This window comes from Cyrtonyx montezumae, unplaced genomic scaffold (genome assembly GCF_038088225.1).
Source record: "Cyrtonyx montezumae isolate F1298 unplaced genomic scaffold, pur_monq_1.0 scaffold_3, whole genome shotgun sequence".
NCBI classification, from domain to species: domain Eukaryota; kingdom Metazoa; phylum Chordata; class Aves; order Galliformes; family Odontophoridae; genus Cyrtonyx; species Cyrtonyx montezumae.
This window is the reverse complement of record NW_027072034.1, coordinates 79,438,347-79,465,422: the sequence shown is the minus strand read 5'-3', so window position 1 is coordinate 79,465,422 and position 27,076 is coordinate 79,438,347. Positions and strand designations below refer to the sequence as shown.

The window sequence follows — 27,076 nt, the reverse complement described above, 5'->3', positions numbered from 1 at the left end:
TGACTGACTCAATTACTGAGCCGCCATCATGAACAAGAAGAATGACTGCCTCTCCTCACTAGTACTATTGCCACTTTTGCTGTAGCATGGTTGTTACTGTTCCAAGAGCACCCATCAGACATCAGCTGAAGGAATAAGATTTTATGTGAAAGGTTCTTAGCCACTAGGAATCAAAAAGAGAAAGCACCCCAAAGCCTACTTCTATTTTTTCCTTTTTCTTTCTTTTTTTAAAAATTCAATTTTATCAATGGTGATAAGGGTTTACTTCAATATATATTATTATAAATGTATTATTAATATGCCCCACAGATGTATCTAGCCCTGTACACAGGGTAGCAGGTGAGCATGTGAAGATACAAACTTGAAGATTTATGAGACAGATTTCTTTCTCATGGTAGAGCTCTCAAATCCATGGCTATTGTCTGGGCTTTTACTTTTTCTCCTCCCAAGGAGCCTGAGGCTCCTTTTACTACACATCTCTCTGCACTACAACACTTTCATATATAAACTCTGTCTCTTCTGACATGACTTGAGAGATGCTTCATTTTATACATACCAGCTCCACAGCCCTGAGGTCCTGGCTGCGCTACATGCAAGCAGGCTGTATATAGGTGATAAAAATGAAGAACATGCAGGAGATCAGAACTAGTCCCATTCTTTGTCCTTGTTCATCCCTACTTAAGCCTCAAACACCATTTCTAAATATATCCACGCATGTCTCATTGAACTGAATTGCTGAGCCAGCTCTTTCTTAATCTATTCACTCCACACTGGAAATAAATGAGAGTAGCATTAAATAATTCAGGGAAAAATGTTTGGGATCTTTAGGCATTCCTTTTTAAGACCCACTTGGCATGTTCTGAAAGGCAAACAGGGGCAGCCTAAGTTTTAAATAACCTCTTCTCTTTCTCATAACTAAAAGATACACTGCTGGTAATAGCAACCTAAAACTGGACAAATGGTTTCCATGATATGAAATAGCCTGACAAACAATGTACCACCTGTTCACTGCCCATCCGAGTTATGGGCTGCACTTTGTGATGCAATGTCCTCCTCCTCTTCCAGCGAGAATGAAAAGAAGAAACCAACATCTGGCCCCAAACTCAACAAACATCTCCAAAAGCTCTTTGTTTGCTCATCTTTCTTCAGTACCTGAATATTTCACTTCATACAACAGTAGGAGTTCTTGTCTGTTTCACTGACGGTCACTCACATCCCAGCTGAGGTGGTAGCTAGCTTCAAGCTGTGATAGTTTGTGACACTTCATCAACTCCTGTATGACAGGAGGGTTTTGTTCTAGACATCCAAGTCCCACAGGCCAGACCCTGCCACCCTTGCTCACGTTAAGCAGTGCATCTCCCTATACAGATAGTTACCTTGAAATCAGTGAGGTTATTCACAAATAAATCATAATTTGATGTGAATAAAAGCAGAGATATCCAACTCACAGATTTCAAAAATACCCACATCAGCAGCATAGCTTGCCCAGCTCTGAGATGTCAAGCTACCCAGGAGATTCTTCTGTGTCCAAAAAGAAGAGAGTACATATCCTTCCTTAATAATCAGCTGACACAAAGACAGAACCTAATTGATTACTACAATGCTGACTTTCATCTCCCCTGTGCAAATGAGTGGGCAGGCGCTCCTGGAACACACTGCTGAAGGGGCAATGTTATTCAGCACAACAATCCCTTGCATCTGCTTTCCTGTGATATGCAGACATTATGGAACCACAAGGTCATCAACGTCTAAACGATCATGTAATGCTCTTGATATAAATATAAAGGTGAAGAGCTCTGGAATTCATGTATCTCTCCTATGCTATCCGTCAGCACTATGGCACACACTAACAGGCTTCCCAGTCATTAGGTATTTATATTTGATTCTACTTTGAACCATGCTGAAATGGAAAAAACATTTACACTTAACACCCCCTGCCATGAGTAGACTTTCTCATTTATGTTAATGATCACAATATTCAATATTTAAATCTCAGCACAAGAATTTTTAATTTCTTACAAATTTAACATACGCACCTATGCTTCAGTGCATCGTATACTGAATGTATACATACAAATGCATTAATGCAGAAGCATGTAGATAAATCTATACACGTACAAAAAGAGGCACTCAGGTATTCTGATAATAGGCTCCCTTTAAACACTCCCTTTATTAACAGTTATCCAAACAAAGATTGCATATTTGCTTTGTCCTTTATTCCACTATTTTAAAAGCAGACAACGCTTTGATGATACAGAAGGTAGCAATACATGCTTTGATGAGAATGCGATGTCGTTCATACTAGCTAGCATACTCAGTTTGTGCCTGCTGTGGTGTCTCATCATTACTGACACTTCCAACTTCCACGGTGCCATTCCACTAGTATGAAGTGATGAATACAGGACTTACAGTGACCACAAATAGAGATAACTCATTCTTTTAAGGACTAAGCTTAACTGACTGGAAAAGTGAAACTGTACTAGGAAGAACTCCTTAAAATGCTTCAAAATTAAAGAAAGTTACAAACAAAAAAGGAACAGAAAAGAATCTTAAAATTTGGAAAAGATGACTTGTGGTTTGGGCCATTCTAGCACCAAAATAAAGACATGGAAAGCTAACAAGAATGGCAGAACTTATGATAACTTTTTCACCAGAAAAGAGGATAAACAAAAGGGGTTTTTGAGGGGAAAAATAATGAGGTATAGTTCTTGCAACTTCTCATAATATAGGAACAATGACCATGTAATTAAAAAGAAAACTTGGAACAAAAAAAATACTATTTTGCTTATGTACCCAAAGACACCTGAGAGAATACTTTCTATTAGTTTTGGATTATTATTATTATTATTTTAAACCTGGAAGCTTAGTGAGATCAGACACTTCTTTGGCATCCAGAAGACCTCCAGCAAAACAAGGCACTACAGGAAAAGTTCATTTCTTCCAGTTCAACTCATCTCTACCCTAGAATTAGGAGGGAAACTGCATCCTCAAGGGATACTCCTTCAATTTTTATTTGAAGTATCTGGCACTGTCCACAGACAGAGACGTATTCTGGGCTAGAAGAGCCCACAGGTCTGAACTACTACAGAAATTCTTGCATTCTTCCTTTTGCTCCCACCAGTGTTATATATCAACACTAATCCAGAATTGCATATAGGAAAACAAAGCTTGCATGTAATTTATTTTTACAAACTTCATTCCTCCCACTTTTTCCACCCTTGACTTCCTTCCTCCTCTGACTGCTCTAAAATTGCCTTACATCTAAAACTAAACTTTAAATAGGACCCACATTTTCAATTTTTAACAAAACATCAAGGACGTTGCAGAAATAGGTTTTGTATTCACTGTGCTCTCTTTCTAGTTTCAAGCATATTGCAGGAAAACATGCCCTTGACATTACTCTGTAGGCATGGTTCAATCAATTTGGGCATGCTATGATGGAATAACTTCAGGCTGCTTTGCAGGTTGTGTTTTTGCTTATTGGTCAGTTAAACAGTACTGACCTGTATCACTTAAACTGGGGAAAAGGTATTTCTCAGAGCTCCCAACTTCAAAGCCAACAGGTTGAAAAATATTTGATCCTAAGTAAAATGTCAAGTGTGTTGGGCAGTACTTTTTTTAACTGTCATTTTAGATTCCTTTTCTTTGGAAATTATAATGGAGTGGGGGCAGACAGGAAGGTCTAGGAAAACAGTACAGTTGAAATCAGGCATATTCACACTTTTGTCATTTGAAATTGGACTAAATTTGTAATGAATCAGATTAATTAATCTTAATGTCAATGCATTCGTCTGAATTTTTCTTGCCCCTGCAATTGAGCTGGTTACCAAAGCTGGCCTGAAAGTGACAATGACAGTATCTAAACAAATCACTCCAGCATCATCCCACAAGACAGGAGGAACACAAGGCTCAGGTGGTCACAGTCATCATGCCAACCACACCATTCAGAAACAGATGAAGTCTTTCAATGAAACAGAACTGACAGGGGGCTGATCAAATAAGAAAAAGGGCTTGATGTTTCAAATATTTTGAAGTATTCCAAGCACAGCTTCTTCTTTGACAAAAGGAGAGGAATAGGGAGATGGTTAACAAGTTAAAAAAGTAACTTGTCCTTGGGGAAGATAACCACTGCATTTTAAAAAAAAAAAAGTGACTTTAAAAAGCGTTCTGCAGAAGAACATGTACACTGTATAATGACTAGTAAAACATTATGACATTGCGGATATGCTGACACATTCAAACTAAAGGAGAAAAGCTGTGATTGAAGTGGCATACATTATTAGTACTGAGAGGCACAAAGGTGCATGTGAAGTTCTGTTGCAGGTGACTAGCAGTGGGGTACCATCATTTTTAGCTTTTACTGCCCACTGCAACAGAGAACAGTTAGCCCAACACGGAGGCAATCTCCATGATAACTAGACGTGATGTCATTATCCCAAAGTAGCCCCCATCTCCCAAAGTCTAAGTGCTGTTTTCCCTTCCTGTCTGAATGAACTCCTTCTCTGAAACGATCCCGATACAGCACAATAAGTCCTCGTGTCTGTGAGCATACCTTGAAATGCAGACTTAACCTGCCAAGGCACTTTAAAAAAAGGTATCTTACGCTGCATTTGTGAAGCACATACAAGGGCACACAATATGCAACCGACTAGCAAGAGACACAGTCCTAATGAAGACTGAACAGGACTTCAATTTTGTCCCATTAGGTAACATCCAGATGGCATAAGCTCCTTCCCAGACCCATTCTGCCTAGACATGTGTCAAGACAGAACTTACCACAAACTGTCTGTAGGACTTGCATGCATAATCTTAAAAGTACTAGCAATAGTTTGTACTACAAAGACAACATGTTTACATGTGTAAACATCATCCTTGGCATATTGAGAAAAACACATCTACCACAGATGAACTACAGTAGAGGATATTTGGTTGAGCTTCCTCTTTCTTACACTGAAAGGGGAAAATATAATGCAGTCATTTAGCACACAGATGCAGCCAGACTGGGCCAAGAAAAAGTGTCCCACAGGTAATCTCTCCCTTTACCTAAGTTTTAACACTTCAATATTCAACTGGTACTTCCAAGATGTTTTTTGACTTGCTGGCTAGCAGTGAACCAAAATACAAAATAAAGGGAATATCTGGGGTCAAGGTCGGAGGAAATTCCCCGTTGCAGACAAGTAAGTAGAGAAGAAGAATCTATCTCGCATGATCAAGGTTAGGTTTAACCTGCAGTACAGCTACAACCCAGCTTACCCATAATTCGATCTTCTCATTATCATACATTGCCATATAAAACATAAATACACTAAAAAAAATATCACAGAATGAGACTGGTCAAAAATAAAAGTATAAGGTCACCCTTGGTCTGGTAAAAACTATTTACTCTCCCACAAGATGTGGGCTGAATATGACAAACTGTCGCACACAAGAAATAAAATCACTGAGGTAAGGAGGGAGGACTCGATGTTCATTTGCAATCACTGTAGTTTTAAAACCCATGGTAGATGAAGGGCAAGATTTCACATGTTAGGAATATAACAGACTGCTTGACTGTTTGCCATCCAACTTAATTTCTTCATGACCAGCCTGTCAAACAAGCACTTGGAGCCTGAAGATACAGAAACACATCAGCACAGACTACGCATCATTTCCACTGTCTGCTCTAGTATTCTGAAGCCAATGACACCAAGAGCAAAGGCTCAGATGGCACCTGTAAGTCACTGCAGCCTCCTCATTACATTTCTGTTCTTCCAAAAACTACCCTTCTGAGAATCTCTTTAAACCTCCAATTTAAAAGCATATTCTTAGAAAGACAAGGAAAGAGGAGATCAGCTTGTTTTGTAGTAGTACGAGTTTTGGCTGTTTAAAATTTTACTGGATGAATGTTACAAAATAAAATATTTAACCTTGTAAAAAGGACTTCTCCTCTTGACTGATGCCAGGTCTTATATTACCTTACAGGCACTTTAGAACTGTGTCAAAGGATGCCAGCAATGCTGAGCAATAGTAAGAAAACATGCTATCTAACTCTGAAAATTTGGGGAATTGGGAAAATATATATATATATCACTATGCAGTTGATCGTATTGTACACTGTGGTTCACACATCATACCTTAGAAAACATTTCATGGGATCCTTGAACAACTACAAATGCCTAGGAATTTGGGTTTTATCAAAGAAAAATCAACTGACACATACTGGTTACAGAACGTACGACTGTATGAAGGAGAACCCCAAAAACTTGGTTTGAAGCAGCTATCAATCCTAACAGAGGGATATGAGGAAAGACATGTAAAAATATTCTCTCCTATAAACAATTGTTTCTGTTAATTGAAAAGAAATAGGTAAATTAGGAGCAAATATAAACTTGGGAGAAATCCATAGAACTACTTCAATGGTGGGTGCTAGCCTAGATAAGACTATGATTCAGTTTTGTCCAGGAATGTAGTACAGCCCAGATGTGATGTCTCCCTTAGTACTGCAGGAGACTCACATTTCCTACTGTCTTCTCACTGTCTTGGGAAGCAGCTGTGGCTTCACAGCTGTAGTTCCTGTTGTGAAGGTAACACACAACGTCTGGCTGACTCTGGACTTGAAGTTGATAGATCGTGATAAAATTACACTGCAAAACTTGCCAAAAACAGTAGGCTTCCATAAAAAATATACAGCACATGTAAAAACTTAACAGCACATATTACACTATTTTTCATAGATAAGCATTGATATTTTACTGACCACTGATATCACTGACACCTTTTTGGCTCATGCATGTTTTGCAGAGATGCAATCCTATGGGATAAGGTTATCAGAGACCTGACATATTCCCAGGTTTTCTCTGAACATTAAAAACTGCATGCACATATATAATGTAGCATACACTTAGCTATGTGTCACTACCAAAAAATAGATCTCATTAAAGAACAGTACTGCAAACAAGCTTTTATCCCAACTCTCCTTGATTTTCCAATATAAAATGTGAAAAAAAGCATTTGGAGTTTTTCAGATTTCTGCTTCTTTTTTATATTCAGAAGTCTTCATATGACCTAGCAACATCCAGTCTATTTGAAAGACCATTGGGTTAACTCATAAAATTAAACTTTCAATGTGTTGCCACATAGAGTTAAAGTGGCAAACTCCCTGGATTATAAACCATCTGTTGAGATCCAAGGCCCAGTGGCTATAATTCTAAGCCTCTTATTCTCCCACTAGACTGGCATATCCTAAACATTTCTCAGCCATTTGGTCTCAGATACTGCATTTTGCACTACCCTTTCAAGCTACCCTAGCATCTCTAATTTATACAGTACTGGAATACACATTTGTGGATTTAAATAACATTTTCCCAAAAATCTCATTATAGGAGCAAGCGAGAGACAGAAACCTTTTACATATGAATGAAGATTAATGTAAAATAAAAGAGAAATACTACCCACTTTGCTAAATTAACATTTTTCAAAGAAGGAAAGGCGACAGGCTTTTCATCTATGTCAGTACTCTCTATTCAAGACTAGAAATTACAATGTAATCTCTCATCTGTAAAAGTCTTCTGTGAACTGGCATGTAGCACACGTGTCTAAATGGTCAAATAAAGCACATTACAACTCGATCAGTTGCAACTGCCATAAAAATAGCGCTCATACCTATATTCATGTACTGCAAGCAGATGGCTGATTGGTTTTCTGTCCTCTTGTACTGCAGTCCTGCTCCTTTAGATCCTCTCTTTGTAGAGAGTGACATGCTGTGAGGTCAATTTTCTGACAAGGTCATCTGCCTTCAGTGCATGAAGAGAACTGCACAGAAAGTGGGTTGGGCTATATTTAGAGTTTGGTCCAACTCTGTGCCAAGGTCCCCCCGCTGTCTCTCCCATGCAGCACTGTCTCAGGTTTATTCCTGTAGAGTCTCAGCCCACAGAATAAATGAAGAGAGGAAAGCCATTCTGAGCTACTACTTACCGGAGCTGGTTTTTTGCATTTCACTAGAACAAGTGGATCGGGAGCTCAGATGAGAATTCCTTGAATCCCTTGTCTGCTATTATTTAAAGACTTTTTTTTCTTCATTCAAGTGGATTTTCCCTTTTCAAGTGAATAAGCAGAAGGAACTGCCTGGGATACAGCAGAAATTAGCCTCCTGAGCTGAGGTAAGCCTGCTTTATTTTTGTACTGTCGCTGTAATTAGAAAGCAACTAATGATGACTTGTATCAGATACACTTTCTCTGCTAGACTAGTTCTGTGCATCAGTGTTAACATTTTGGGAGGATAATGAACATCTCATCATTTCATAATACCATTTTTCATTATCACTGTTAAAAGGAGATGAGAAAGTAAGAGGATATTAGCAAGTGCAACAGAACATGTAGTATGATTTTACCCATTTCATTTTAAAAGTATACAGTCAAAACAAGTAGGCTATATAATTCTGAAAGTAACAGAAACAAATAAGTGTCACATGCATGACGATTCTGTATGCAAATGTGCATTAGATGAGCTGAGTAATGTTTTACGTGCATTATTTTGTACAATATTAGAATATATGGCTTCAATAGATGGTTGCAAATATAGGGCTTCAGGCAAATAGCACAGATTAAAAAAATGATTTATAGATTGAAAACATGCTCAAATTCCTTCACAAGTCCAAGGAAGTTGCCCAACTTCAGCCATACTACAGGCAAGACCGAAGATCATGTTCCATTTAGTCTGCTTTCCACAGAATACTTTAAATGAGTCCAGCATTGCTTCTCCTTTTAAAAGCATATATGGCTGAGCATCTTTCCTCAGAACTGTTTTAAAGTGAAAAAAAAATTAAAAAGAAAAACCAGTTGGAAAGAATATAACACAGCATGCTTGACTGCAAGGAGATCCTAACATACTTCAGGTCACATGGACACCGTGACCCAGCAGTGTGTACACCAAAATGAGGAGGCTGCTGTTACACAGATACACTCTGGAGACATGGTGCACTCTGCTGTGCACACACATGCACACACAACGTCAGTGTAGAGTCCTCCAAGGCAAACCCACAGCAATGGCAACCTGAAGCAATGGCTTCGAATGGTCCACCTGACCACAGGTCCAAACAAAGGTATCACTGCACCAAAAAGCCTTTTGTTACAAAAGCACCATGCACAAGTCTCAGCAGAAACATCTGAAGATGTAGATGGGTTCTACACTAACAGTAAGCAAAGGGCAAAAAGGAGCCAAAAAGTCACTTGGGAGTTCACCTAAGTAAAAACTGAATGGATTCCTGTGCTTAGTTTGGTCTTCTTTCCTTCTGGTAATAGGACAAAGGGACATGGCCACAAACTGATGCATAAGAAATTCCACACAAATGTGCATGGGAACATCTTCACAGTGCAGTGACGGAGCAGTGGCACAGCTGCACAGAGAGATGGTGGAGTCTCCTTCTCTGGAGACGTTCCAGACCCACCTGGGCGCCTACCTGTGCAACCTGGCTAGGGAGCTGCTTTGGCAGGGGGTTGGACTCCATGATCTCTAGAGGTCCCATCCAACCCCTACAATTCTGTGATTCAGAGATTAATGTAACTGCTGATTATATACGTCTTATATCAGGCTGGATAAAAGCTTACATGACAGGAAAAATCTCACCTGCTGAAGAAACATCTGATACTGGTTACTCTCAACTCTGTAGAAGACCATCTGACCTTCCTTTTCTTTAGTTTTGGTTGATAATCTACGCTCAGTATGAGCAGTAAGTTTATTTGGAGGTTAAAATGAAAATGATCTATTTAACATAAATTTCCTTCTAGACTGTTTAGCAAACAATAATTAGGGCAACAAAACAAGGAGTTAACTTGAGCTGTGTGGCATGTAGCAGTTCAGACTCATCCAGAAGGTTTCCATTGCGAGAATTTAAAGAGGAGACCACTAAAGCAATGTGAATGCATTCATGAAGTTCATCAGTAACCAAGAGGCTTTATAGTATAAATGCAATGAATATTGTCTAAGATTGTTAACAGTCTCCAATAAACAGTTATCATCACTGATAGAAAAGAGGAGAAAAATGCAGCTTTATAAATTTTTAAAGTCTTTTTTTTCCTGAAGTTATTGCTTAATGAATCCCTTCAGGTTTTACAACAATCTGTGGCACCTGTTCTCTGTTGTGCGTGGGAAAACGTTATTCTCCTGTCAATGTAATAGACATTGGAGGCTTAAAAAAAGCATGGTGTGTGTGAATGTAGCATACAAATACAGCGCTCACACAGAAACCCTTTGTCAGAGGGCTACTAATCGCCAGTGGCAGTAGGGGCTAGGTGGTCCAGAGCTGTGACAAAAAAGTCTTTGTCACACAAACTGTTGAATGGTTTGTTTGCATGTGGATGACAAGGTGAGAGCAATGGAAAATGACAATATCACTGTCACGGTAAATATGAGTCAGACATTAGTGGAAGAAGTAGGGGAGAAGTGCACCTAAGGGAGCAAGTCTTATATTCCTATGCAGATGAACTTGAATCTGCCCCTGATCTCCTTCCTGTTGGGGCCAATCCCACCAGGTTGCATCCTCCTCATCCTCATCTCTCCCCTCCAGCACTAGAAATTTCCAGCACTAGAATGAGCTGGCTTCATCCTGCTAAAGTAGAGACCACTACAGAAAGGGGGAAAAAAAAAAAAGGATAAAATTTTTATTTCCTCCACCATTGCAGGAAAGAAAGGCTGAAACCCTTTGTTTCCACTTGGGAAGCAAAGAAGGCCTCGGATGGGGCTGATACCCACACTCTTAACAAGGTGGGAGGGCATGACCATGATCTTCTGCTCAGGATTGTGGAGGAGAAGGAAGAGGAGGCCAGGCTCATGATATACACTACCAGCTGGCCAGGCAAAGCTCCAAGGGGACAGTCACAGACTGCTGGCACTGGCACTGTCACCCTCAGCTGACAGGTGTAAGCAGAGCCCAAGCCAGGCGGGTAAATCCAAGCAGCGCCAGAAGGACGAGAAATTCCCTCCAGCAGTCAGTTCCCTACTACTGGCATGTAATATTTACAAGCCTGGTGGCTTTCTTCTGGAGCAACCAAACAGCAAATGCTTCTGGGATTTTCCTCCTTCCTTGCTGTCCCTCAGCCAAACCACAATGACAGAAACAAGCTGGGGTATAGAGGAAAGTCTAAGAGTTTCTCAGCTCATCCTGAAATAAGTATCCTTAGCCACTGAGCCCACCTCTATCCACCACCATCACCACATAGTTGGCACTGCAGCCAGTAGGGATACCCCAAAGGGGATGGAAAAGACTGAGAAAAGGGTGAAGGTGGCATCTAGAGAGACAGCCCGAGATATCTGGGCTGTTTGGGTGTATGCCTGCATGAGGAGGGGATACTGTGTTCAACAGACAAATGAATTGTTACAGCTGCACCTCAACATCTGCAGAGAAATTTTCTTTCAAAACCCATCATGATTATTGTCATGACACCCAAGTTGTCATGGCTCCTGAATTCTGAATTGTTGTAACTGCATCAATCTAGGAAGACAAGAGGCAGAGGAGCACGTCCCAGTATGTGCTGTACAGAAAAGGGATATTTATATGCAGAAAAAAAAAAAATCACAAAGCTGTAGTGAAGCAAATAGTTAGTTAAAGTTTCAGTTGTTCTGTTGAAGAGTGTTTTCCTGAGGCTGACTGGTAACAGGGAAGGGAGAAAAAAAATCAAAAAACTGAAACAGAAAGCTGGGCTGGTCCTACTCAGGGGGAAAGGGCAGGAGTGGTCAGTCACCTGACCTCAGAAAGTGACAAGGGGTACAGCTAAGGGCATAGCAGAAGCAGTCCACTTTCCTCTGGTCATGCCTGCACGCCTCTTCTGCAGTCACAGAAATACACATGCATATACAGAACACAGCTGTGCACAGATAGATAATGAAACTGTATGGGGTGTAGACCCACTCCATATCCATTAAGAGCAAAACATATAATGGGTGGCTAAGATGAAGCATCTCTTTTGAAAAATGTGACTATTTTATATGGACTCCAGTTTAGCTAGATGAAATGTTGAGCAGCTATTACAGTTCTGCTTGCAAATAGTGATCAGATTGAAAGTAAGCAACTGAAAGTAGTTTACCTGCAATATTACAAAAAATATTACAGTGGCATGAGAGAGCACGTATATGCCCAGAACAGGGCTTTTTGTCTCTACTTCAAAATATGCTTTTAAAAGTATATAAAAACTGAGGACGTGAAGATGGTCACCAGCATGGGCTATTTTTTCATTTTCATAGAGCAGTCCCCAGCTCCCAGCTTCCTGACGGCTATAGAAGTGATCTGAAAACAGAGTGCTCCATTGGGGTGCACATTTCATACGAGTGTAGCAGAGGCACATAGCACCCCAATCCAAAAGATCCCTGCAGGGAGCTTGTGAGGAGCTGAGAACCTGAGAAAGCAAAACATAAAAAAAGCTGTGCTTTACTGAAGCAGTCTCTCTAAGAATAGTGTCTGCATGGCTTTCTGCCGCTCTGTGACATCTGCCAAGGAAAAGGACTACAGGCAATGCTAGACGATACCAGTGCACTTCATTTTAAGATGAATATAGTTAAGTTAAAAACAAGTCCCAGTAAAAATTCCACCTACGCAGTGTGGCATAGTCACACAGGAAGAAATTGTTCAAACTGGTACTACATTAAAACGTCTCACACAAATATCTTATCTTCCATTACATCATACTAAATTCTTTCAGCCTCAGCACATTTACAGTGATCACTGCTGGGGCTCCGAAGTCAAAGAATGAAATCCAACAACTCTAAATTCTTTTGTCTCAAACATCACAGAGCGAAAATGCATACACACAGCTGCAGAACTGTAAATTATATTTTTACATAAAATGAAACTTGGACTAAACATAGCCCTGTTAAAATAAATCCTTGGAGGTTAACTTCTCCATTTTCTTTTCCACTCACAAGCAGCTTTTTAGTGAACCAGTCTTTTCCTCAAGCATTCTCTTTAAACATGACATCGGTATCCGATTTCTAGCTATCTCCAATAATAAAAAATCAGTACTTGCAACGTAGTTGTAGCAGAGAATTTTCTCAATAAAGAATAATACTGCAGAAGAAGCATAGGATGAAAAGAATTTAAGATAATCCCTAGTGAACAATAGATGTTCTAGATACTTTCTCTAAGGGGACAGCTAAATCATGAACAAAGTGCAGAGAAAACTAGGCATTTAAAACCAAGTCTTGACTGTCTTGAAGAGATCTCACTTACACAAAACAAGCAGCAGCCTTCTTCCTGTTACTATGTTTTACTCTGTTGATACAATGGCTAGAGATGTCATCCAGTACAAACTGATGCATGGTATCCTACGTCCACTCCTACATTACCCTCCAAAAGAGTAGGAAGACAACAAAAGGAGATCCCACTAGAGAAGAAAATATTAGCTCACTAGCATACAAGAGAAAGTAAGGGTTGAAATCACATCAAGATTTGCACTCTAGTGCATGGTGCTGCTTCACAGTGTGTCTCCTGCAGCCCAGCCAACAGGCTGCACATTCCTCACTGTAAATCCATGCAACATCCCAGCACCAGTCCACATGGGAGCTGTGGCAGCTCAGGCTATGGTGGAGTTTCTTAACTCAGACAAGCAGACACCAAAAGACGGAAATAGCATGACCTCTCTCAACCCTTGTGCAACAGGGAACTTGAGACTCTTGAAGGGGGGAAACAGAGTATTCACTCCTCCTCACACCAACTTTCAGCTGACCTTCAGCTGTCTGAGGAGGACAACATCTAGGCTAATTATAGGTTTCTTGATTCTTCCCCTCACGTGGGTGAAGCATCTTATGAATCTCACAGATCCCACAGAGCAGAAGCTGTCCTCCATTTTAAACCATTCTGCTATACCACAAGCATGTAAGGCGTGCCCCCCCCCCCACCCAGTTTGCCTCTCACCAGTGAAACAAAAGAAAGAAATGCCAGGCTTGATGAAGAAATGCAGAGTATTGACTGACTTCTGGAGAAGCTTCTACTTTACTGTATTCTCCCATGACATGGCATTTAAGAGCTGTTCATACTGGAGTCATTTTTACTGTAGAAAGCATAAAACTAGAGTACGCAGTCAGCAGTTTCCTATTTTATAATTGTTGAGGACATACTGCATATATTAGTTAATGTGCGGTATTTTGTTTGCAGTTTGTGTACACACATAACAGAGGAAGGAGTCCTAAAGGATATATTTGGATAGAAGTCAGGTGCATGTAAGTCCTTTGTTAAATCAAGGAGCTACAGAGTCAGCATTTCTAGATCTGATTGGGACTGCCTAGCATTTAGCAAATAGCTAGCACTTCTTCCACCTCAGTTCGCCTTGCTGCACAAAACAAGATGCAGAAATGTCTCTTAACTCTTCAATAACATAGTTAAAGTGCTGGGGGATTCTTGAAGAAAATGCTATAGTTAAATAAAATAACTATTGTTAGATACACTTCAGAGAACAACCCTCAAAAGTAGAACATTTTTATTGTTTTTTTAACATTTTAGAGAATACAAATCACTTGCATTCAGATCACTAGGATGAAAAACAAAACTTGATGCTTGCTCTGCCTGAGAGACAAGGCTCAAAAGGACTCTTTTGAATGTGAAATTACGATCCTCCCGTCTCTGTATCAATAGCCGCACTCAAAGGCTTCTTTGTCAAAGCTTTGCTTTTCAGAGGCTTCTGGAAGAATGCCTTGACATGAAACAAAGGAATGATAAAGGTTATCCGTATCTAACAAGTTTCACTACTGAATCCAGCCCAAAGAAAAACTGATGACAGATTACGTAAAGCAGGGGTCAGAATATATATGATATGGGAGAGACAGAAGCAATGCTTTATCTAGGCCTTGAAGGTTTCAGCTCTAGCGGCAGACTCTTAAGGCAGATGTCCTCCAGTATCCTATAGGAATTCACATGCTATGAATTCCTCATCCTAGACCTTGCTGGGAAGCACAGGCTCCTACTTGATTTACTGCAAAATTACTGATAAGGAAACCATGCTGCAGCAGAACACTACCCCCAGTGCAACAAAGCACAACAGAGATGAGATAGGTTGTACAACTGCAGAGGAGAAATCAGCATCCCAGTTTAGCCAAAGCTACAGAAAACAGAAACCAGGAAATAATCCAAGTCTGACAATACAGAAAGCAGAACAGTCTTCAAATCAGACATGCTGTGTTTCATTGCTTGTCTTTGGCAGCAGAAAGAACGTACATACACAATTCATATTATCAAAGACTGGCATAGCAAGAAAAAAGCCCAAATTCTATAAACTGTCACGATAATTTAATCCTTCTGTTTATTTTTTCTGACTGATCACTTACCTCAGCAATGGTCATAACTGGAAGGCTGCACCAGCACTGTAATGAAGGTTAAAGTCCTGGGGAACGATTATGATTATTAAGGGAGGTTTCAGCTGACTACACTTCAATTACTGGAGTAGCGCAGCACTCTGAATTCCCAGGTACCCCATTTCAACCTGCAGTCTAACATGACTTGACTTAGCACATATTTTAATGTTGTTCTAATAAATTCTCTAACAGTATTTCTAAATCTCAGAGGTAATCCAAATTCTTCTTTACTTTTATTATGGAGGCTTTCAACAGGTACTTTGACTAAAACTAACTAAAACGATGTGCTTCTGAAATGCCAAAAATAGACTCAGAAAACAAATTCCTCTCCAGGTCTTGAAATAATTAAAAGCACAGTGAATTTTCTAAACATAAAATAGAAAGTGACTTTGTGTCGACAAAACATTTTCAATAGTTATCCATACAGGCAAGTCACAGTAACATTTGGTTAAAATGTTCAGCGTAGACGAAGAAAAATAATACTACATATCATCTGCTGTTAGAGAAACACAGAAATTGTCAGTGACAATAGAAATGTAGGATGTTCAGGGTTCATTAAACAGCGCAGTGTCTACATCATCTGCATGATCCAGGCCTAAATGAGCCAAGGCTTACAGACTGATAAAACACTTGCTGTCCGACAAATACGTGCAAATGAAGAACTAGATCTCCAACCAAATAAGCAAGTTGTATACTAATACATCACAAGATTCAGCAGGAACGATGCAATTTATATCTTCAAATTCACAAAGAGTATACATTTTCCTCTGAGTTCTCCTTTGAGTCATAAATTCACCAGCGTTTTGCTACAGTATGGAAACAAGAACAGCAAACTGACTACAACTGGTACAGTTTGCACTGAGACACTGTACTCCCTACCTCTAGCACAGTGGACCTGCAGAGGTGGTTGTGTGCTACCCTGACCCACAGCAGCTGCAGTAGAAACTGGATCTTCCTCCAAGATGTATATAAAAAAAGAGTAGAAGATTCAGACTAAGGAAAAACAAAGGCAGTGATCAAGGTGAGAGGGTTGAACCCAAGAAAAGGGCAGGACACATCACTGAAGTGATGGCAGAAGGACAAGGACAACAGAGGTGGAACTCCAGCTCTGAGCCCCAGAACTTTTCCATGTCCATGACAAAAATGCCTCATTTTCGGCAGAAACAATGAGCTCACCTCAATGAGGTGAGCTGCTGCACCATCTGCTCAGTGTCCTGGAGACCAGGGAACCTTTTTTTTTTGTCTCTGTGCAGGCACAAAGCTGCTGCATGGTCCTAGAGTTGGAATAGAAATAGACTTGGTCCTAGCAGTGCCACACCCTGCTGAGCGGTGCTGAGCCCCTAACTGCTGCATCACTTGGGCAAAGGCAGCCCACCTCTGACAGAGATCTCTTGAGAAAGCACTGTAATTATGGCTATTCCCTGAAAAATGGCTGGGGCAAGACAGAACATTACTTCATGTGGTTTCTTACTTCCCTGTATCCATAGAGCTACCATACCAAACCAAAATAAAATACCATGCCAAACCAATTTTGATCAGTTTTCATGGGTGACATAGTTCTGCAAAGGAAGAAAAGGGTAGCTCACACATGTTCAAGCAACTAAGGAAGCATCTGATTTCAGATAATGATAGTGATTTACCTTTGACAATGGATAAACAACAGAGCTAAGCTCCTGTCCGTTTCAGCAATCACTGCTTCCCCTCAGTTTCTACTAACCTAACAGTGGGTGTTCCATTTTAGAGTTTTCATTACCTAAATATTACCAGAATAATGTGCTGCAGTAAATAATCCAGAACTTGGTAAAAGCAGCAACATGCTCAGTTGCATGTAAAATTACTCCCGACTCAAAAACAATTTATGTTTATCAGGAACTGTTTGTGAAAGAAACACTTAAGGAGTTTAGACTGGAAACCTTTAAAAGGAAACTTTAAAAGGAAAAAGCAAACTACTGCCACAGCACATGGCACAAGACCTCACTTTCTGATGTGGAGAGGCAGCTTTCGCACAGACTTGCAAGCCTGAAGCATTTTTTTTTTTCCACACTGGGAGACCAATGGAGCACTTAGTTGAGGTTTCAGAGGAGCTCAAGTGATGCGTGTAATACCTGCTGCGTATACTAACACTCAGCACCGTTCAGATCAGAAGGAAAGGAACAGATGCTATTGATCACCCTGCCTGGGGTTAAGCTCTTGGAGGGAAATCCCCCACCCGGGGCACATGAAAACACCAGCACTCCCACTGTGCAGCCTCAAGGGATCTAGAATTTCCCTCCTAATTCTCTATTCTTGACTGTCTTTTAACTGCATCCAAGGAGCACAGGTAAATAATGCAGAAGGGCTTTACCCGAGGCTGACCCTAGTTGTTGCTTCAGGAGAGCAAGCTTGTGCTGAAGGGAGTCCTAAAGAGCTGGAGCTTACAGAGCCTAATCACTCCACAGCTCTGAGCCCCACTGGCTGCTAACCAACCTCCTCAGCAACATCAAGAGCTGCTAATGTCCCAGCACCTTTCTACATGGCAGTAATTAAGAAAGCAAAGATAAGCAAGCATTGTTATTACTGCAGGAACATTATGTTGCTCTCATTTATTTATTTAAAGAAAACTAGACATTCTGTATATCTCCTCATGCATGTATTGAGAGAATGTGCTTTGGAAATGTCTGAATCGCATCTAAATGTGTCCATCAAGCAACACATGCAAGGGTGAGGGGGGAGTGTAAAGTGCAAGTGTCTTCATACTGCCTCCATGCAGCAATGCCTCCTGCAGTGACACTGGAAAAAAAGCCCTCCAGCCATTCCAATCATTCTTTATGATCAAGGAGAATACACAAAAATGCAGGGCACTGAGCGGGAAAACATTCCTGACAAAGCTTGGAATTTTTTGACAGGACTGGAGAGTTTCTGGCCCAGAGTTTAACACTGCAAGACAGGAAGAAATTTCGAAGAGGAGAATTACTTTTTACATCTAGCATTAGAGGAAGATTAAGATCATGGCTTCATTGCCAGCATGGTCAGGACAGTAATAAGTGAGGCACAAGAGAGGAAGATCCAGAGTCTCCAACCCATGCTGGACATAGGAAGCCTCCAACAGGTCAAACATTTTTCTCTTTAACCTCCAAATTCGAAGTGGGAAGCAGAAGTAACTGCAGAGGATTTTCATTCAAAAAACAGTCTCTCTTCTGCTTTGTTGGGCAGGACTGCTGCTAGCATGTACATCAGGAAGCTTAAGGCATCCTTGTACTCTGTTCTACAAATAGGAAGTTCCTTCTGCCATGCTTGTTCGTTGAATTACAAGTTGTTTTTCAAAGAGAGATTTTAAGAGTACACCTCTAGGATTTGGTCTTGATTGGAGGTCCATAGATCTGTCTGCTGCTTTCAACACACTCAACTACAAGGCACGAGCAACTTGTCTTCAGAACCCAATAGGAGTCGATCTGAGACTGTCTCAGATGGTTCTTCTCATTCCTACCAGGAGGCTCAAGGCAGGCAGCTGCTCCTCCTCACTGGGAGTGCCTTCCATGGCATCCCAGCAGATTAGGCTCCATTCTCCATGAACCTATACATTATTAATCTTATCTGAAGCAGACAGTGCTGACGCCTAGCTTCCTCAGTGTCTGGAAGAATATCAGCTGTCTCAAACTCAGCCCAAGTAAATGGAGAGAACATGCACAAGTATCACAAGGAAATATTTCTTAAAACTTTGCAGGATTCAGAATTGTCTCCCTCTTTTTTTTCCTATGCACTACCAAAGCAACTGCCTGTGATTCATATCCCACTCTGTTGTCACTGCATCTACAGGTGCAAGACACTCCCTTCCGTATCTTCTGGTTACCAGATATCTGTCCCATTTTCCATCAGACAAAGACCTGGCCCCAGCTGGCCCATCCACTTGATTTTTGGGATGCAAGACTGTCTTTATCAGACCAACAGCAGAAGACAATACAGGTGGTAGAAGATAAAGCATTCCACCTCCCAAAGCCCAGAAATAGAACTTTAAAGAAAATTACCCAACATAATCCCTTAGTTTCTACTCCTTAGTCATCCTTTACTGGATTGGTTCTAAGATTTGGTAATTTCCATGGTCAGGGTTTTGTTTTGCTTTCATGGTTTTTGGAATGTTATAACCTACAAATATCACGTGTACCAGCACATTGTACATGTACAAATACCAGCACTGCAAAACCCCACAATCTTTACTGCTACTTTAGAGACCTTTCAAAGCCTCTAACAATCTCAAAGATGTCTGAAGAGTTATGTAGGCATAGGTGCAAATACAAGTCCTAGCATGCAGATTAAGCCCTTTAAAAATCAAAAAACACTAAGCACTGTTGCTAATTCTGCACCATAAACTTGTTCCTTTGGCCCATCTTTAAATTTCAGGATGCAGTCCAACAGTGAGACACCAAGATGCATAGTCACACCTCATTCTCTCAAGGAAGGCATATATTTCTGTTGCGGCAACATTATAAGCAAGGAAGAGATATTTTAAAATGGAAATCTTTCACTATAGGGAAAAATTTTTCCAGATTTCAATCCCCTAAACCAGGGACCAAGACTTGGGTAGTAAGTGAGAAAGTATTCTACAATTTGAAAGATTACAGTCAAGCTGATGAAAGATAGTCAAATCTGAATGGTTAACATGCAGTCATTTTACTGTAGGAATCAACACACCGTGTTCACATCTAATGAAAACACATTATTCATTATTATGGAAAAAATACTAATTCTACTCACTACTTCCCACGGGTTTACAGCACTAATAAATCCAGATTTGTGTCATTAACCTCTAGAATTAATGACTGACTACCAGTATGAGTTCTGTAACTGGTGATTAAAGCAACAGAAATGCCCCATAATGCAGATGTTATAGTCCTTGTGTGGGAGGCACTGTTTGGTAAATGAATATTAACTTCAAATATACGGTGCATTTTACATGGCTGGCCACTCACTCCTATGAAAGCTGAATTTAAAGTACGTTAGTATATTAACAGGCTCACAAGATTTTTTCTTAAACTGATAATTATAATGAAGCATTATGGCTGAATAGTATTATCTTCATCCACTTCCATCATTAAAAAAAAAAGATGTCATTGTTATTTTCTAAAGCTCATTTTTGGCAATGCAAGTCCACTGTTCTCTCAGGTACTGTTTCGAAAGCAAGACTAGTAGATCAATCCATTTGTCTCCCCAGATATGCTTTTCATATTGCTATTTTTGCCACATAACTTTGGTCAAGGCAAATAAAAACTCCTGAATCTGTGCCTCAAAACTGTTTTACAGTCTCGTACTTCATGACGGAAGTAGGCTGATGGCTTCGTAGCATGAAGTCCCTGGTTTAATTCTAGTATAAAGTACTTGGAAAAAAAAAAAAAAAAGATTTTCAAGTAGAAGGATGAAAAACATTACACTTCCACACTGGGATTCCACAAGGCCAAACTACTCATCCCTAAGGTAAACCTATTCATGCATATTTACCTGGCAAGTACATACAATGTTGTTTGACTAGAGTTGACATGATCCTGTTTATCACTGTAGCAAAGGAAGACTAGATAAACACATGTAACATGCTAGTTTAGCTAAAGCCTGTAGGCTTCCCCACAATCCTACCTGGGTTTGACCCTCAGAACCTTCTATGCATGTCCTTAAGACACATCCACTAAGCTATCATCACAAGGCAATGACTATAAATTTACTCCACCACCTGGCTTCCAATTGACTAGTGGTCTTAAGAGTCTAACGTCTTGCATACCAGTGTACAGAGGTGGAGCCAAGATCTGCTTATGTATGTAGGACAAAGCAATTTAAATATACAGCAAACGGAGACAGTTTGATTTTAATCACACTGGACATAGTATCTGTCCAAGTAAAAGCTCAGGGGGAGTGTGTTTAAAAAGAAAAAAAAATCCAGAAAAATTGGCACGTTGAAAGAAAATCATGGTCACAACTCTCATGGTACAAATGTTGATAAAAAGAGTTCAGAATTGCTGCCAAAGCTATTGTCATCCTGAATTTGTATTGGCTGTTCAGACGCCGGTCACAAGACTTAAAGAATAAAATAACATTTAGTTTTGTATAGAACTGTTACTACACGTAAAACTAGGCAAGTTGTTTGCTTTTTTTGTTGCTTTGTTTTGTTAAAACCAACCAACATTCAGCATGTGTTTGGTGGAATACATATCTTTCAGGAGTCTTTTAATCAACCAGAGCAATTTGTAAACCCATTTCAAAAATAAATATTTAGAGGTCATGTAAGCAATGAACTCAAAGAATGGCTTAGGTCCAGGCATTGTGTAGACTGAATGATGTGATTCTCCAGACATCCTTTTGCCCATGTGGTGCCATCAGTTTTTTTTGGTTTTGTTTTTTTTAGACATGACCAAAATTAAGCAAAGACAAGAGACATGTGAGGTACTGAGGACTGTGAAATGAGACAGAATAATGCAGAGGTACCAAACCTCACTACTCAAACATGAGCTAGAAGAAGGGAATAAATGACTCACTTGGCCACTGAGGTGCTTAAAAAAGAAGCTGAGGGCTCAACAGCCTCCTCAGCACCATCTTTCATTGATCTAAGGACTTTCTGGGGGTCAAAGAAATGGGGAAAAAGAGTAAGAATACCTTGCCTTTGAGAGACAATCTTCCATCTCAGCCTAGAGAGCAACTCTTTCCATCTCTCCTGCAGTTCAACAAGACTGCAAGGGATTCCTTTTGACTTTGAAGGACGGGCAGTAAGCCTTCTTCCCCTACCTTTCCAACAATTACTCCCAATCTCTGCACCAATGTGCAGCAATATACTTTCTTGCGCTAAAGAATCTACTAAATAATCTACTAAATTAGCTGCAGCTGCTTCTGTAGCAAATCTTTCCTCAGCTGTGCACTTCAGAAAAACGAACTGGAAAAGTCTGCTTCATAGGCTCCATGTCTGCCACAAAAACTGCATGAAACGATGAAGTCAAACACAAAGGCCCCTAGGGGTTTTCTGGAGCACTACTGTCACATCTTGATTTTCAAATTTCAGCCACTCAGCTGAAAGGATGTTTAAAACTAACATTTCTGGGGACAAAGAAAATCTTGGTTCATTCTTCTCTCATTATTGAAGTGTGGCTGAACCCTTCTATTCTCAGAACAGACAAAAATAAATAAATGCTGTACATGTAGGGAAATTTCAGCCTCAGAAGTGTAATTTCTCACAAGAACTTTGGAGCAGCTGAAGATGTGGGAAAGGACATTATTGCTTGCTCTCAGCTAGAGCAGTTGCTAACAGGGACATACGGGACTCTTTCAAGTCCATTTGCACAAAAGGTTAGCCTGTCAGTAAACGGCAGAATAATTTATTGTCAGCCACACACCTCTCTTGCTAGAGCTGCCAGATGCCTGAATGCTGGCCACAAAAGCACACCCCAGCTAGAGGTGAATGTCATCTTAGCCCTGCTGTGGTCATGAGCTGTTTCAGACTCTGAGCTTAGAATCCTAGCAAACGGACAGGGACCGCTGTGCTGGAGTTCAGCCCATCTCTGGGAAACACCAGTCCACACCCTTACACCTGGCTTTTGTGACCTTTCTCAGGTCTAGCTGAAACGTCTACTTGTCATTCCAGCTCATCTATACTGGAAATTCGAACAGAAAACAGTAAAAACCTTAGTACTTCACTTCGGGTTTAAGGTTGAGATTGAGAAATCTCATAAAAGCCAGGATACTCAAGCTGCAGTTTAATGCTACAAATTGAAGCTCTTCTCCCTGCACCTTCCATTGTTCTAAAAAATAAACAATTAAGAAACAAAAAACAAAAAGCAAACAATAACTATGTAACTTACCACAAGAGAACTGCTATACAAGTAAAAGGGAGTTTTCAGAGGGCGGACATAAGCAGGTATGCCAGAGCACAGGACGATGAGGCCATTTCCCTCACAAAGTTGGTGGCAAAACCAGGAAGAGAACAGAAGTCTCACTTACTTGGCACAACATCAGTAAGTCCATGTGTGGTTTTACTGTTTATTTACTGTGTCTACTCACTTTTCACACACTGACTAAACAAGATGGAGGTACGCTTTTCCCACATTTGGGAAGCATGACATATACCTGTTTGCTATTATCACTGAGCACATTAGCACAAGAGTGGGAACCATTCTTTTGAACAGCCTGATCTAGGTCAACTACAATTCAAGACTTTATGCTGCAGGTAGGATATTCCTCTTAAATACTGAAATCTCCTTGTAGCCAGCCCCACTGCCCAGAAAACTATTTGGCTAGGCACTAAGACAGAGTCCTACAAATGATTTATTCCTTTCTCTCCTCTAAGAAATCCTTCCCATCACTAGAAAAGGACATAGCAAAATGATGGATGAAAAACACATTTGCTAGTACAGTAAGTATCTTTATAAAAGTGGAGTTTGTATTTTTTAAGTTAAGAAGAAAAAAGCCTGTGACAAGGTGAGGCAAGAGACAGTATTTGTTCCTAAACTATTTTTTTCAAACACTTTGAATCTACATGCTTTCAAAACAAAGAAAAGCATATCTTCTGAAATGAGATAGGTAGCCCGTTTTCTCAAGGCCTGTGTATGAGAGGTCTAATGTGAATGTCCTGATTGCACATTGCCATCCAGCATTGGCTGCTCAAGGAAAGTGAGAAAGGGGCAGGCTGACCCCATCATCACCCCTACCCAAAATCTACCTCTTAGTTGCCCTTTGCAGCCCCAGTGAACCAACCTGGCAACCTCCCACAACTGTTTACTACTAACCTCGCTCCTTACAATTCAAAGCAGTCACAAAGGAAACACTCACCTTGCAAATCCGCAGGCACTTGTGGGAGGCAGGCAGTGACCTTTTCAGCCAGTGTAAGTACTGCAGGAAGATCGTGCTTAAGCAAACCTTATCATGAAATAGAAAACTTCCCTGCTGGCATAATAATGAAAGGGAAGCCAATTTCCCATCAGAAGTTTGCTGTATGAGGGCGTACCCTTAGTATAAAAGGATGTATTACTCTTCCAGGCTGGAAGAGTAGTGACAAAAACACAGCATGAATGCTCATTTGTTCCTTGAGGAGTTCAGACTCAGCTATCCACACGTCAGGCTGCCTTCCACAGTAGCACTATCCTCAATGAACTCAGACAGCACTTGGGATACAGGCAGCATAAAACAGAGGCACATCGTTGTGCTGTGTAGATCTCGTGGTAAGCAAGAGCCAAGTCTTGCCACACTTTCTTTTTAATCTTTAACCTCCAAGAAACCAAATAGACGGTAAGGCAGGAGAGTTGTGGGCTTCACCCAAAGCCTTCCACATACCTCACTTACATCACTTACTCAATACCACTGCCCGTTCTCCACCCCCATATATCTTCCCTTCTTCCCCCTGGTGAATCTTGGAATATTATTTTTCACAAGGAATTACCAACATTGACATAATTTCTTTCATCAGTCTTTTTTTGGTGGTTTTTTGTGCTTTTTTTTCTGAGGATTTTTTTTTTTTGTTTTTACTCTCTCAGCAGTCTCTTGCCAGCAATAAAAGATGTCAACATCACCAAAAAGCAAACTAGCTATTATCAGCGTTAAGCGATAGCACTAAAAATATCTGTGTACTCCAACCCTCCATGACTCAATCTCTATCTATAAATACTTTAATGGGATTTATTCAATTTATTTTCTAGTTTCCCAGGTGATGACATGACAGACCTTCAACTTGGTCTTGCATAATCAGCATAGGAGAGGTCAGTGAATTGGCAATAACAATCTGTTTGAGAGCCAGCAATAGCAAAAGGGAGTTTAGATACTTGATAATGCACTAACACAAATATATGCTTCCCTCCTCAAAGACTTCAGCATTAAAAAAAAAAAAAAAAAAAAAGGTTTGAGAAATAGATCCTTCACTCCACAATCTCCTAGAATGCTCACTCTGGTTACCCAGACTGAACAACCTGTGTTCAACTGCAACTAGTCTGCAAGAAGGATCTGGTGTGTCAAGTTTACAGAATGGACCAAACTACAACAGTTTCAAAATCTCTGTGAAATTTTTAGTAGTCAACTGGTAAAAGACTTCAGTTTAATATTTTTGCCCATTTGCAATTGCAATACCCAAGTGAATAGCCATTTTTCTATTTAGGATTTCTGGATGAATATACATACATTGCTCTGAAAATAACGCCTCTTATTTATTTCCATGGAAACTACAGAAGCTACAAAGAGAATGATAACACTGACAGAGAAAATTCTCAGCTATAAAACAGTATCTTCTTGCCATAGACACCACTATTAGCTGTGCATTTTCACCAGTGATGAAAAAAAGACAGGATGCCATGCTGGTTAAAATCCACACCAGTGGAAGTGATCCACTGCCTCTGTTGCTACTGCTGAAACGCACCACCTACTGCCTCCTTGTGCTCACATCCATTGTTCAGTCTCTAGAAATATTCAGTAAGTGTTGATGAATATCAATGGGTGACACTTTTTTTCCTCACGGAGGAATTCAGTGACATATGCACTTCCATGTCAGACGTCATTTTGTCAAACTACCCCTCTGCTGCCATCTGTCACACAGTAGAAACACAGAATGGAATATTGGTGGGAAGGTTCAACCTCTACTGCCATACAACCAACATCTGCCTCTGACATTGTGGACCAATATAATAAAAAAGGAAACATTACTTTTGGAGCCATTCTCATACGTTTCCTCTTGCGCAAGGCTTTGGGCATGCCTGCTGCTAACAAAACGCCCTCTGTGTGCCTCCTCTGCAGCATGTGTTGGGCCAGCTGCCCAATTGAAGCTCTTCTGACAGGACTGGTTCTGACACTGGCAGTTAACTTGGTTCTCCAGGGAGCAAGCCAAATCCCTGACATGAGAGGTGGGATGGAGACTCATCTGAGACACGAGGATGGGAGAACAAATACTAACAGTAACTCCAGTACTAACAAGAATTTGAAAAAGCTGGACTTAGACACAGACAAATGAATGGGCTACAACTTCTTTTTTGTCTAGATATACTCCTCTGTTCATGTACTCTTGCATAGTAACGTGGGAATCATTAGTGGTCTGCTCAGCTGAACACTTCAGTTTTTGTTGCCAGGAACAAATAGGTTAGGTCACCAGAATGCACAAACGTACATGGGAAAAAAAAAGGCAAAAGATTTTTAAAACATCCATTTCAAATTTCAAACCAGGCTAGTGCTTCCTGCTCAGTAACACCTTGCATGGCTGCTACCATTAATGAGGCAATTAGAGGTGATATTATGGGCCCCCTTTTCAGCAATTTTTCTACCATCCCTTGCTCTAACATCCCTTGATATTAAGCCTGCCCATCAGCCACCTTGCTCTGCTTGCACACAAACCCAAGGCAAGTAACCTGAGGAGACATTAGCAACTCAACACTCACTGCAGTTTTGTGTTGCAGTCTGACCAAGAGGCACAAGCACTTAACCACAACCTTTAGCAACAGTGTGCTAGGCACACTAATCCCTCTTTGATGTTCTGTGTCAACTCCCATCGTGATTCAGCACAGACAGCAACAGATTTTGGTTTAAAAAGTCAAGTTTACTGAGCTTGCGCCTCTTCGAGGCAATGATCATTTTTTAGTGAAATTACCTCATGATGCTGCCTACAGCCTTGCCAGCTTTCTCCAAACAGGGCCTCATGAGGGCAAACGTGCAGCCAGGCCGCCACCGTCATGGCTGCCTGAGAGGCTTGGATGCTCCCTTCAGGGAAAAATGCCTCAGGAGTTGATGTCATTTACACATTACCTGACTCTGATGAGCAAACTTGACAGCGGCCAAGCA

The 27,076-nt window shown here is 40.5% G+C and overlaps 2 protein-coding genes across 5 annotated transcripts in view; one reads left to right on the top strand and one right to left on the bottom strand.

Annotated features, from left to right (window-relative positions):
- The window catches only part of CMSS1 (cms1 ribosomal small subunit homolog), a 223,032-nt gene that overhangs the window by 21,372 nt on the left and 174,584 nt on the right, over positions 1-27,076 (bottom strand). Inside the window, exon 1 of one of the 3 annotated variants that reach the window (XM_065742052.1) lies at positions 7,954-7,992. The exons of 1 other annotated variant lie outside the window; for it this stretch is intronic. In XM_065742052.1, the coding sequence (XP_065598124.1) occupies positions 7,954-7,972 (19 nt within the window). In that variant the 5' untranslated portion in view covers positions 7,973-7,992. Of the gene's footprint in view, positions 1-7,641; positions 7,758-7,953; positions 7,993-27,076 lie in introns of those variants that run through there. One more of the 3 variants, XM_065742050.1, reaches the window with a different exon arrangement.
- FILIP1L (filamin A interacting protein 1 like) overlaps positions 7,915-27,076 on the top strand; it is a 190,147-nt gene continuing 170,985 nt past the window's right edge. The window contains exon 1 of one of the 2 annotated variants that reach the window (XM_065742025.1): positions 7,915-8,138. The gene's annotated coding sequence lies outside the window, so the exon portion shown is untranslated. The remainder of the gene's footprint in view (positions 8,139-27,076) is intronic. The other variant, XM_065742022.1, reaches the window with a different exon arrangement.